Source organism: Sinocyclocheilus rhinocerous, unplaced genomic scaffold (assembly GCF_001515625.1).
Source record: "Sinocyclocheilus rhinocerous isolate Xijiao unplaced genomic scaffold, SAMN03320098_v1.1 scaffold1600, whole genome shotgun sequence".
NCBI classification, from domain to species: Eukaryota; Metazoa; Chordata; class Actinopteri; order Cypriniformes; family Cyprinidae; genus Sinocyclocheilus; species Sinocyclocheilus rhinocerous.
This window is the reverse complement of record NW_015665129.1, coordinates 2,834,406-2,847,183: the sequence shown is the minus strand read 5'-3', so window position 1 is coordinate 2,847,183 and position 12,778 is coordinate 2,834,406. Positions and strand designations below refer to the sequence as shown.

Sequence of the window (12,778 nt, the reverse complement as noted above, 5' to 3'; positions counted from 1 at the left end):
AAGTGACACAAATCAAAGTGACACAACCAGTGTATCTCAGAACAGGTGGTATAAATGGCTGTGTACTTACCACCCCTGTATGGCTTCCAGGTGTAGAATTTACCCCGGAAGAGAACACTGTCAAAGTCCGAGCACTGAATCTCCCGAAAATCCTGAGATCCAGATGGGCACTCCTAATCCACACACAAATCAGTCAGTCTGAGAATATAGTGGAGCATGGCAACTGTGAATCGCTCTCTTCTATTGGAGTATGTCTACTCATTTAGAGCTTTAATATTTTGCCAAATGCACCCTAATTTTCAGTCATGTCATCTAATTTAGAACAGAATCCATCCACAAACAAAGTTCTAAGTGGGATCTGTGTACATTTTTTAAGTATTTGAAGAAACGTCAGACAGACAGACAAACACAAATGGAGTCAGTAAGTGATGTGTGGGTATCAAACTTACATCAATGTTGCAGGACCTGAAGCGCTTCCTCTCTCCCAGACAATATTTTCCTCCAACTGTTGGCCTGGATCCACACAAGGACAGGCATCAGACACATCTGAGTGTAATTTCAATGTAACTCTCAATTACACAATCATTCTGCTCAAGTTCACTTCAGCCAGACATCTTCTGTCTTTCTGTCGATCTGTTAGTTTTTCCGATTTTCCCTGGCATGTCATCAAACTAGGTTCATTGAGTACAACGGGCTGAGCGTAAGAACATTATGAATCATCAAATCACTCGTATATACTACAAAAAAACCTATGTTCAAAATTTTGGGGTTGGTAAGATTTTCTTAAATGTTTTTGAAAGAAGCCTCTTATGCTAACCAAAGCACATTTATTTGATCAAAAATACAGAAAAACAGTAATATTGTGAAGTTTCAAATAATTACAAAATATTACAATTTAAAATAACTGTTTTCTAATACATACGGAAAATGTATTTTATTCCTTTACTGGCAAAGCAGCCATTGCTCCAGTCTTTAGTGTCACATGCTCAAGAAACAATAATATAAACAGTTATTTGAAATGTAAATCTTTTGTGAGGGTTAGGGTTAAATCCAACTGACCCCAAACTTCTGAACTATTTTATAGTATCTACATTATCTGTATACACAAAATACTTGGATGCCCAACTACCCTGCACAAAATACTGTATCCAACAATGCAACATGCTTGACTTAACCTTCTATTTTCGTTGTGATAAATAAACCAATAAGTAATGTCAACCCCAATTTCTTGCATCTAATTTTTGATATTTTATCAGTTGAGACATTTTTATGCAAAATGTTTAAGATGCTTTAAAGGGACTATTCAGCCAAAATGAAAATTATGTCATCATTTACTCACCCTCAAGTTGTTCTAAACCTGTATGGATTTCTTTCTTATGTTAGGGTTAGGCTTCTGTCTGGTTGATGCTAGCCATTGACTTTCATAGTTTTTTTTCCATACTGTGGCTTCCATACGTTGGTCTAATGGCTATTGTCAACTTGCTTGGTTACCAACATTCTTCAAAATATCTTCTTTTGTGTCCAACATAAGAAAGAAACTCATGCATGTATTGGAACGAGTGGAGGGTGAGTAAATGATGACAGAATTTTCATTTTACAACATGATGAGGTAATGTGACAATGTAGCATATTACCATTGTCGTTGACTAATACCACCAATGATCTGTCCAATCAAACAGTGTTAATCAATCACATGACCCTGACTCACCTAGGGCTGTCACAATGGCGAATAGAGGAAGAGACTCCGCCCCCACAGGTGCGACTACACTCCTCCCATGGCGACCAGTGGCCCCACCCACCATCTACCCCCTCCGGACGTGTTCCATATGGCACACACACTCTTTTGTAGCACCACTAATGAGAAAACAGCATTAATCAACATAAAATATGTGATATCTGGCAACCCACTTGTGTCAAATTGTTAAATTGAATTTAAAAGCATCACTCACTTTTTTTTTTGCCAAAGAATGCAGTACTACCTACATTTACATTCAAAACTATTTCATTATCAAACATGATCTACCTATCAAGCCAAAAAAATGTTTCCTGAGCCTTGACATAGCTGTGTTGTGCACTTCCTGGCCTGTTCCAAGAATTCCCTGTGCTTACCCCTTTTTCGATGGTGCTGGTTTGACAGATGGTGCCCTCGGCTGCTGGGATACTACTGGTGATGCAGCGATTCCCTTTACTCATGCACCAAAGCTCACTGCACACTTCCTGAAAACACACATACACACAAGCCACTAAACAAAACTCCAGATAATGTGGGGAAAAACAGACATTAAGAGACACTCATGACACTGAAGAAATATGTGGAAAGTGTGGAAGTTGGACATTCCTGCACCAAACAAAATCCTCCGACGTGGCTGTGTGGTTGCTAAGGTGTTCTGAGTGTTTTTCGCATGTTTTAGCAGTTATACCATGGTACGTTCTTGTTTCTGCCACATCTCATGATGTATATCAGATGTTCTCAGATCAGATGTAAAGAACACACTGCACTGCAGACCTACCTAATAACTTCCTGCTTTATTAGACTACATAGTTACAGTGAGATCTGAACAAGTGTGTTATCATCCTCCAGATGTTCAGTTTCCTGCATTGGTATCCCATAAAGCAGTCAAAACCTAAAGCTCGACTCAACAAGAGCAGATATAGCACACTTTACAGCCTGAGCTCTGAGCTCCACTGTGGGTCTGTGGAGGTGTAAGGATCAGCCTTGGCTGGCAGAGAACGGAGCCGCAAACCAAAGAGAAGCAAACTTCTGACCAACTTGTGGTTTTGGACAAAAGTGGCAGAATGCCAGCGGTCTGAAGTCTTGGGGGGAGCAAAAAGATGGAATGTTACAGCCAGCGAAAGGTAGAACTACCATCTGGTGCAGATTTACAGAGAGAGAGAGAGAGAGAGAGAGAGAAGGAGAGAGAGAGAAAGAGTGCTAAATGATTTACTGTGGGGATATAAAGGCAACCTGGATAGGACCATAACCCACAATTCATCTGTACAAAGGCTCTACTTGAGCATAGATGTCTTACTGTGTTATGGTGTGATGGTTATATACCTCTAAAGGAGATATTTTTAAAATAGTCAATGTGCAAAAAATACATAATTTTACAGACATAAAAAATAAATATTTTAAACATATTATTTGAATAGCTCACCAAAATATAAAAAGAAAATGTTCTAGCAAATCATGACTTCAGCACAAAAAGTTATCTTATGCCTTTTGAAGACAAAATATTGCATATGCATAGTATGATTATCATATTTTTTTGTTACTGATAATATAAACATCTAATATCTATGTTTTAATGTCTAAAGCACAATGCTGTTCTTGTAGGGTGATGTACACTACCATTAAAAAGTTTGGGTTTTGGATTTTTTAATCTTTCTGAAAAATGTCACTTATGCTCGCTCACTTAGTCTCCATTTATTTGATTACAAATACAGTAAAAACAGTAATATTGTGAAATATTGTTACAATTTAAAATAACATATATATAAATCCATTAAAATAAAACTGATACATTTTGCAGGATTCTTTGATGAATAGAAGGTTTAATCTCACTGACCCCAAACTTTTGAATGGTACATCAGAAAAAACATGGTACTCCCATGGTGCCATGGTCAAAAATCATGGTGATCTGCATTTTAAAGAGATGATGATGATGATGATGGAATTTTCTTTCTTGGGTGAAGAACTGCTGTCGATTACACTGAGTGATGCAAGTACCCCGTATTTACACTGACGAGACTTCACTCCGTACTGAAAGCGGCACTGCTCGTCTGCATCATAGGCTTGGCCAGGGGCTGTGGTGGGGTAAACAAATTCTTGCTTGGTGGGAACATTGTTGAGGCAGGAACCCATGCCAGAGCTGAGAAACAATCAGAAAGAAAACAGAACGGGTGTGAGAAGTGATGGAAGCGTAAAGGCTAGTTCATGCTGCCCTGATGCCAACAAACACTAAATTCCAACAGTTGTGTTTTTTTTGGATCAGTGTGTTAACTCTTGTTTATGTTTGTTGTGGCAGAGTGAATTGGCCTTAATAGTTAGGAACCTATTTTAATCACCATTGTAAGGAATTTACACAAAAGTGCCACTAACTAGTTTCATACTATTTTAATATAGTTTAAAGTTGTATTTATTCCTGTAATGGCAAAGCTGAATTTTCAGCAGCCATTACTTCAGTCTTAGTGTCACATGATCCTTCAGAAATCATGCTAATATGCTGATTTGGTGCTCAAGAAACATCTTATTATTATCAATTTGGAAACAGTTACATATTAACAGTTAAATATTAAAGTTTATAATAAAAGCATATATTTGCATATGATAAAAATTTTTTTACTGTAGTGTATATAAAATGAAAATAAATCAAATTTGATCAAGAAGTACAACAAACATTCACTAAAATATTTGAAAACAGAAAATGTGAACTAACTGTCAGAAGATTTTCAGGCCAAATATGAATTAGCCTGTATATTGGTCTATCATCATTACTAAGCACCTCATGTAACAAATGCCTCTTAAATACAAACTCAGACGATCATGTTGTATGACTTTAAAAACACATTCACATCAATCATTTTTATAATCCAATCCTTTGGAAATTTATGATACTAAAATTCAATAATGATACGGTCAATATTTCACACTAAATCTAGTACGTCTCAGTTAAAATACAGATCTCAGACTGAGGCAGCAGACGCACTCGAGGAAGTTGGTGATGTAATCGCGGCTGCAGGCAGACCAGACGAAAGGGTTAGTCTTCATGGTGATGTGGGCAGCCATGAGTTTAGCAGTCTCCTGACTGCGCACCCCACATGCATTGCCAACACCATCATGATTCATCCCAAACCTGAAAGAGAGAGATGAATGATTTTATGGAATTATAAAAATGGAATCCCATGGTCCTGGTTACAGAATGTGAACACACATGCACCCAAACCTATCAGCACCTCACACAAACTTATGTAATCCTACACACAGTTAAACATATGCCCCCTTGTCTAGACAGCTCCAGTGTGCAGCGTCATATGGCCAACAGTTCAAAGGTACCTGGATGAACCATTAGGACCAGACCACTAATGACTTCACCACCTATGAAAACAGCTCCGAGGCCTGTGAGTGTAGCCAAAGCAACAGTATACTGAGTGACCCAGTACAAACAGAGCTCAGATCTGTACAATGATAGAAAAAAAAATGCTTTATAACTACTAAAGTAACAGAAATGACAAAAGAATTGCTTTTCATGGAAGTATTCCGAAGCTTGATATCAGCCAGGCGTGCCCATAAATTCATAAGCATGATTAAGCTGCAGAAAGTGAATGGAATGCTGGGCCACCAAGTAAAACAATACTTCAACATCTTGGAGTGCAAAAAAACCACAAATGAAAAGCCCAGCGCAAGGCGAATGGAGCCATCATAGTCTGTCGTCACTTGCTCCACTAACAAGATATAAATATCGCAAGACTGAGAGAAAATATTAGTGCAGTTGTTGATAATGAGCATTATTTGTATTTAAAAGGCTCCAGTGGCTTTAGAGTTCATCCTTGAATTTAAGCCAAGTTTGTTTTGGTAGGCCGCTTAGAGTAGAGGTCAAATGTCAAGGGTCAGAGTTGAGAGGGTGTGCCCTGATGACACAAGTAAGTAAAACTGGAATTTTTAGAGAGTTGATGTAATGCTGACTTATAGTAGAGCTTCAAAAGCTTTTGGAATATGTATACTGACATAATTTTGTCACAGTTAGGTTTAGGTACATCAGGGATTCCCAAACTTTGTTGTCAGCTGAACCCCTTTGAGCTAAACTACTTATCACCTTCTGAGTTTTTAAGTTCATATTTCAATAATTTAACAAAACATTTGTATGTTCACAGTTCTCTGACACTAATTATTGGTCACATGAAATGCAGGTAAAAAATGAAATATTTCATCTTTTTTAGTAAGCATTTCTTTTATGTCACATTTTGGTATTTATTTTCATTTGACATTTTTATCATTTAATTAATTATTAGTTTTTTATTAATTCACAAACCCCCTGCAATTCCCTCTTGACCCAAAGTGAGCAACATCAATCAACAAAATTCAGACAGAAAAACATGCAGGAACAGAGGAACATAAGAAGCAGGGAAGGCAGTAGAAGAATTGGAGGAGACTCACGTGTGTCCTATCTCGTGTGCAATGGTGAAAGCAGTCGCCAGACCAATGTCTTCATTGATGCTACAGCTTCTCTCTGGCTCACACATACCGCCAACAGGTGCCAGACCTGATACGGACACACGTGTACACACGGGCACAGTGACATGGACACACACATACACATATATGCTACAATACTATCCACCTTATTTTTATTGTAAGAGTGGGCTGGGTCTTTTTAATTTGGCTTATGGTGTCAGCAGCTTTCAGTTATTGTAGCTGTACAAAAAGATTATGTTGACTGAAATTGCAAATTGGTAATTGTTATCATATTATTTTGATTTATTATTGCAATCATAAACATAGTTTTACAATTTACTGCACTTTGTTTTTTCTAATAGTTGTTTAGCTGTAGCGGCTAATCAATTGGGAGTCCCACACATTAACAAGAAATAGCTTACTTCTGCATTGAAAAATAAGGTGGATATGCAGATACACATATATGCAAATACTACTACAATATTGCTGATTAGTTAATTAATCAATTAGTCTTTACAAACTAATCAATAATATCAAAGTAAAAACTATACAGTACCAATAAACCTTCGATTAGCTTTGTTATGAACAGAGAAGAAATGAGAATTCAGACATGAATAAACAAATATTTAATGCATACAGACAGATAACACAATTAATGATGGATGGATGGATGTGATGATTGTTTGGATTGGTAGAATGGATGGATTGGATGATTGATTGGATTAGTAGAATGGATAGATTGGATGACTGGATGGATTGGTAGGATGGATGGATTGGAAGAATTGGTAAAATGGATGGATAGATGGATTGGTAGAATAGATGGACTGATGGACTGGTAAAATGGATGGATTGGTAGAATAGATGGATTGATGGACTGGTAAAATGGATGGATTGGAATAATTGGTAAAATGGTGGATAGATGGATCGATGGATGGATTGGTAGAGTAGATGGATTAATGGATTGGTAGAATGGATGGATTGAATAGATTTTTGGAATGGTAGGATGTATGGATTAGATAAATTGGTAGAATGGATGGAATGATAGGATGGATGGATTGGTTGAATGGATAGATAGATGTCTTACCAAGTGTTCCACAGGGTTTGTTCTTGTAGATGCAGATGTCATACCTGTAAACACACCACAGAAGTATTTGTTTTTTTTTATGTTTGGGTGAATGAATGGCTTGGGTTTTTCTACAGACACACACACACACACACGTTTGTTTCTGTGAATTGTGGGGACTTTCCATAGACTTCTATTAATTTTATACTGACCAAACAATATTTTTTTATCCTCTAACCCAACCCTAACCCTAAACCTACCCTTTACAGAAAACCTGTTTGCATTGTTACACTTTCAGATAAACACCATTTACTATTTTTAAAAAAAAAATTTTTCCTTCGTGGGGACCGCAGGCTGGTCAAAAATTTCAGGTTTTACTATCCTTGTGTATTTGGTCCCCACAATGAAGCATAAACAAGTACACACACACACACACACAGATACTAGAGCTGTGAGACAGTTCACAGACTGGTCACTGTTCTGATAAGAGAGTGAAGACAATGAAAGGAAATGCTTGATGCATCCAGCAGACATACCTTCTGATATAACCTCCATATAACGACTCAACACTTCCCATACTTTCTCTTTCTCTCTGCCTCTCTCTTTCGCTTTCACTCTCTATTTCTTTCTCATACTTCACATGCTATCTCTCACACTCAACTCTGAGGCGCAGGAATTCAACCTAACTCCTCATTGTGTAGATTAAACCTATAGCATGGTTTACCATAAATCACTTGTTCTTCCAAACACACACTTCAAGTACTTTAAAGCCATTTTAAAATTATGACCTGTTGCCTTGTAGAACCAATGGAGTGCTATAAAATTTTAGACAGATGTTAATGTGTTTGTGTGTGTGTGTGTTGAAAAAGATTTTAAAAGCATATACTGAAATATTCAAACTTTCTCTCTAATTATCTGCATGCTGACCTGGTGATGAGGATTGCTGTATCATGGTGAGCGATTCCATTGTCAGGGATGGCATTTCCATGTCCGTTCCGGTGCAGGATGGACTTTTGCCACTTGCAGAAACTGTCTAAAGACTTCCCTGCATGATGGTTTACCTCTAGTGTGGGCTGGCAAAAGAGGAAAGGAAAGAGTTGGATCAGATAAACTTGGATCAGACAGTACATCCAGATTTATTACATATACATCGTACTCTCTGTTTATAATTTGATGAGTTAAATGTATGTGTATGCTCATATGTATTTGTAGTAGAGTAAGACCCTAAAAATGGTTTCCCAACTAGGCTGATATTGGACTTCTTTTTATATAACAGTTGGCAATATGCTGGTTCTTTCCAGTTGAAGTATTTCAAATCTGTGCAAAACAACACTGCACAAATAATGATTGTTTTCAAAAAGGTTTACTAGAACACGCCTTCCGTTTGCCATTGGTACGGTATGCATATGGCTTATGTATATTGTCTAAACCTTAAGGTGAGATCAAATTAGCAAAAATGTCTACCAAAATTGTTGCAAGTAAAGACGGTCCATTGTCAATAGCGTAGCAATACATAAAGCAAGCAGCTTTATAACAGTAAATGCAGCAAATTTAGTATTAAACGTTCAAAAAACATGAACTCTGCTTTATTGGCGAGTTTACAGTTGATCAGGGCTTATATGGTAATACAGACACAACAAATACACTGCTAGCATGTTCAAAAAGACAGACAGTGTTTCCCATCCACTCTGCCTGGCACTCAGCACCCAAGATGGCCACAGCACCATTACACTCGTAACCCAGGAATGCACACACTGGCATAGTCTATAAATGTATCATCCCACAATCCAGGGCTCAGAGTTCTAACTTTCCAGGTTTCCTCTACCACAGGGGGTGGCGGGGTGTTCTCATCTGGAAACGAACCATGTTTGGTTCCACGAAACCTCAGCGCGCCACACGGTGGTTATCTCAAGACGGCTAATACTGCTCCTAATGACCGGTCTCCCATCATTTGTCAAATGACATTATGCGGAACAAATTACAGGGGGATTTATTTTTAGCTGTCTGCGGTTTGGGATCATTAATGGTTCATTAAATACACCGCAAAACCCCACTCCTATCCTTTCCCTGCCCTGCGTCGTCTGTAGGAGCCTGTTTGAGGTTCCAGAGATCCCGCGGAGCGAGCCAACTCGCTCATGTGGTGTCGTCACGCCCCGCTCAGGACAGAGGTGGAAGCCTGAATGCGTGACAGAGGCAGATTGATTGCATTTAGAAGCAGGCGGCGAGAAAAGTAGCAGTACAGTTTGGCTTCCCCTTAGATTGTGCTAAATTTTTTTTACACGTTTTTTAGGCCCCTGTACATTCATGACTGTGGCAAAATGAGAAGTCAACAATCAACAATAAGAGCAGTTATGGCAGGCTCTCTGGACACACCCAGCAGAGCCGGGTAGCAAACAGTCCAGACTTGTGTGGACTGTCTCAACTGCCTCAGACTAGGACGCTTTTGCCTGTAAATACACAAACAAGGAATTCTTTGACAGGTGAAATAAGCCAGACTAAGGCTTATATGTGTATGTGTTGGAGTGTAACAATCATGACATTTTGTCTGATGAATAATTTGTGCATAAATAATTGCAATAAATGATTTTTTGTTTACTTATGTTTCTAGTAAGCTTAATGCACATATTCTTAGAATTATTAAGTTTATGTTTCATTCGGGATTTTACAAAGTTTTTAAATACTGCACTGGGGCTAACATGAATAACAATATTTCAAATATATTTTGGAATATTTAAAATATAAAATGTAGTGAACTTTAATAAAATGTAATAATAATCATAATAAATTAATATATTAATTAACACATTATAATGTGTTAAGTTTGGGGTCTGTAAGGTTTTTAAAATGTTTTTTTTTTATGTTCTTATACAAGGTTGCATTTATTTGATCAAAATACAGTAAAACAGTGATATTGTGAAATATTAATATTACATGTGCTGCTTAATATTTTTGTGGAAACTGTGATACATTTAAGTATTCTTTGATTTTAAAAAAAGTTCAAAAGAACCGTACTTTTCTAACAATCTAAAAGTCTTTACTGTCATTTTTGTTCAATTTAATGCATCCTGCTGAGTAAGTTTTTTTCAAAAAAAAAAAAAAAACTTACTGACCCCAAACTTTAACAATATGTATATTTCTATCCTAAATCGTCAAAATTTAAAAATAATATATATTTATATATTTTATATTAAAACAAAGTGGAGCCAGAGTGCTTGCATTCACAATGCTTGCAACTATTTTTTATACTTTTCACAAATGCAATGCACACCAGAGGCATTTACATTTCATATAACACACCAGTGGACCAGAAACAGAAACATGTTGTGGCATTTCTATGTTCACTTAAAATGTCCCTATTTGAATGCTAATGCATGACAGGAATTTAAAGCACACAAATATTGTGATCAGGCAAAAAGTAATAAGAGTACCTGGTCTTCCATCAGTAGAATAAGCCTCGTTACAACGATGTTCACTGCGTTCCCCAGGCTAGAATCCTGGAACAGTTTGGCAACCTGACCTCCAGGGAAACAAGAAAAAACCAGTCTTAAAAACGAGCCAATTGTCTGTTTTTAGACCTTTCTAATCCTGCTCTTTACTGTAAAGATGGACATTTTACAGTCTACTATAAAACCAGTGCTAACTGCTGCGCTGGGGCTGCGAGGTGAGGTAATCCCTTCATTAAACACATTCCACAGGTGTGAAACTATTTGTAACAATGCCACAAATCGCCCATGGGAATTATAAATTGGAGAGAGAAATATGGATCCTCAGGGTGACAGAAGACAGTTACTTAGACAACTGGTTTTCATTTAATCATTATTCTTTGAGCCAATACAAATGACCTGGATAGGTCAAACATCCTCTGAAGATTCACTTAGTCTGTGGGACATCATTGCAGGCTGTTCATTTTAGGTCTTTGTAAGGATCTCAAGTAACCGGCCAAGAGTTTAGCAGAATGTCCGAACAGCTTTCTTCCATAAAATGAAAGCAAATGGAAACCAGAGGCAGTCAAACACCAAATAAGCACCAAAAAATCTTCCTGAAAGTACCTGAACCCATATGATAGCTTTGTGGGGAACAGATCAAAATCTTAAATTTACATGGTCACCTTTCACATTCATTGTTCAGAAAAGAGCAGCTTGGACATTCTGCTATAAAATAAATAAATAAAAAGGTCATGGTTTTCAAAAGACATGAACAGTGACAAGATTTTTCTGTGAACTATACTTTTAAGCATGCAAACAAGAACAAGGAGAGTTGAAGCTTACAATATTCATGACGGCCAGAATGTACTGCTCGATATCGCGACGGCCGTGATAGCTGACCATCATCTTGTCGGCCACCACCAGGGTTTCGACATAGCGTTCTTGGCTGACAGAACGCTTCAGTGGTAACTGGCCCCGTCCCATCTGGTTGGGTGAAGGCTTTATTGTTCTCTGCCACCATCCATAGCTTTTACCAGGCTTTTCATCTAAAGAGAAATGGCCACAATTGTAATGTATGTACGTTCCCTGAACAACATTTCTGCAGCTATTAATATGTTTAAATGAAAACGAAAATAGGCAGTGGTGTTTAATATCATATTTCGTCTTATTGTAAATACAGTGAGGAAAACTGCAGTATAGCCAAGGCGAGCTGACTGACGTTATCAAGTACGCTGCTGTTCCATTTTTTATTATTACCGGACTTGCGTCATCCCGTCCCCTGGAGTTTCACACTCCCAAGTCGAACTTGCGAAGTCCGAACTACCGAGGATGCAAGTCTGAAATTTGCGTACTTGGTATTGAGAAACGCACGCAGACTTACGTCACCAGACTATTTGCCTAATCTTCATGGTCCACTGCTTTAGACCACGATGGAAACGCAGACAGCAACAGGTCTGGGGGAAAAAAAAGTTCCTGAGACAAATTGTTCGAAGTAATTTTGGTGGAAAAGCTGCTAATGAGCAAAACTCTGTAGCTACAGTTTTTTTTAATAAAATCTTTGGATTGATTACCTACTTTCAATAAGGTAGTTATGTTAAGTTTACCTATAAACCAGGCAGTGTCCCAAATAAGTTCTTTAGAGTCAGCATGAAATGTAAATTCACCCTATCTTTTTTTCCTAAATAAATTCCTTGAGCATCTGAAATGGCAGACTTTTCTCTGGTGATGCATGCCAGACTTCTCCAATCATTTTAGTCTGCTTAAACCCCGCCCCTTTCTTACAATCGACCAGTGTGGACATGCCCCAAAATGAGTCGCTGTGAATAGAGCAAGGTAAAAAGGGTGTTGTTTTACATGACCACTGAGGGATTTTAACCAAAGTATGTTACAGACCGTTCATGAAGACCCTAAAGAATCATACCAAATCGTGGAAGATCAATGTCCCCTTTGAAGCACAGCCACCACAAAATCAGACTTACTTTGAGATCATTCTGAGGTTAAATACATATTTCAAATCATAACAAGAAATATTTTATTAGCTATGATACCGTTTTTGAAATCAAATCTTTACATAGCTATGACAGTAAACACTGGAATCTAACAATGCCTTGGAAAAAA

General features: G+C 37.7%; 1 protein-coding gene across 1 annotated transcript in view; it reads right to left on the bottom strand.

The window, feature by feature from the left end:
* Positions 1-12,778, bottom strand: part of adamts10 (ADAM metallopeptidase with thrombospondin type 1 motif, 10) — a 60,551-nt gene that overhangs the window by 28,525 nt on the left and 19,248 nt on the right. The window contains exons 5-15 of the mRNA XM_016542309.1: positions 11,504-11,706; positions 10,664-10,747; positions 8,163-8,308; positions 7,257-7,300; positions 6,155-6,260; positions 4,707-4,853; positions 3,728-3,869; positions 2,110-2,217; positions 1,709-1,854; positions 450-513; positions 71-173 (exon numbers count right to left, since the gene is read on the bottom strand). Coding sequence (XP_016397795.1) covers positions 71-173; positions 450-513; positions 1,709-1,854; positions 2,110-2,217; positions 3,728-3,869; positions 4,707-4,853; positions 6,155-6,260; positions 7,257-7,300; positions 8,163-8,308; positions 10,664-10,747; positions 11,504-11,706 — 1,293 coding nt within the window. The remainder of the gene's footprint in view (positions 1-70; positions 174-449; positions 514-1,708; positions 1,855-2,109; positions 2,218-3,727; positions 3,870-4,706; positions 4,854-6,154; positions 6,261-7,256; positions 7,301-8,162; positions 8,309-10,663; positions 10,748-11,503; positions 11,707-12,778) is intronic.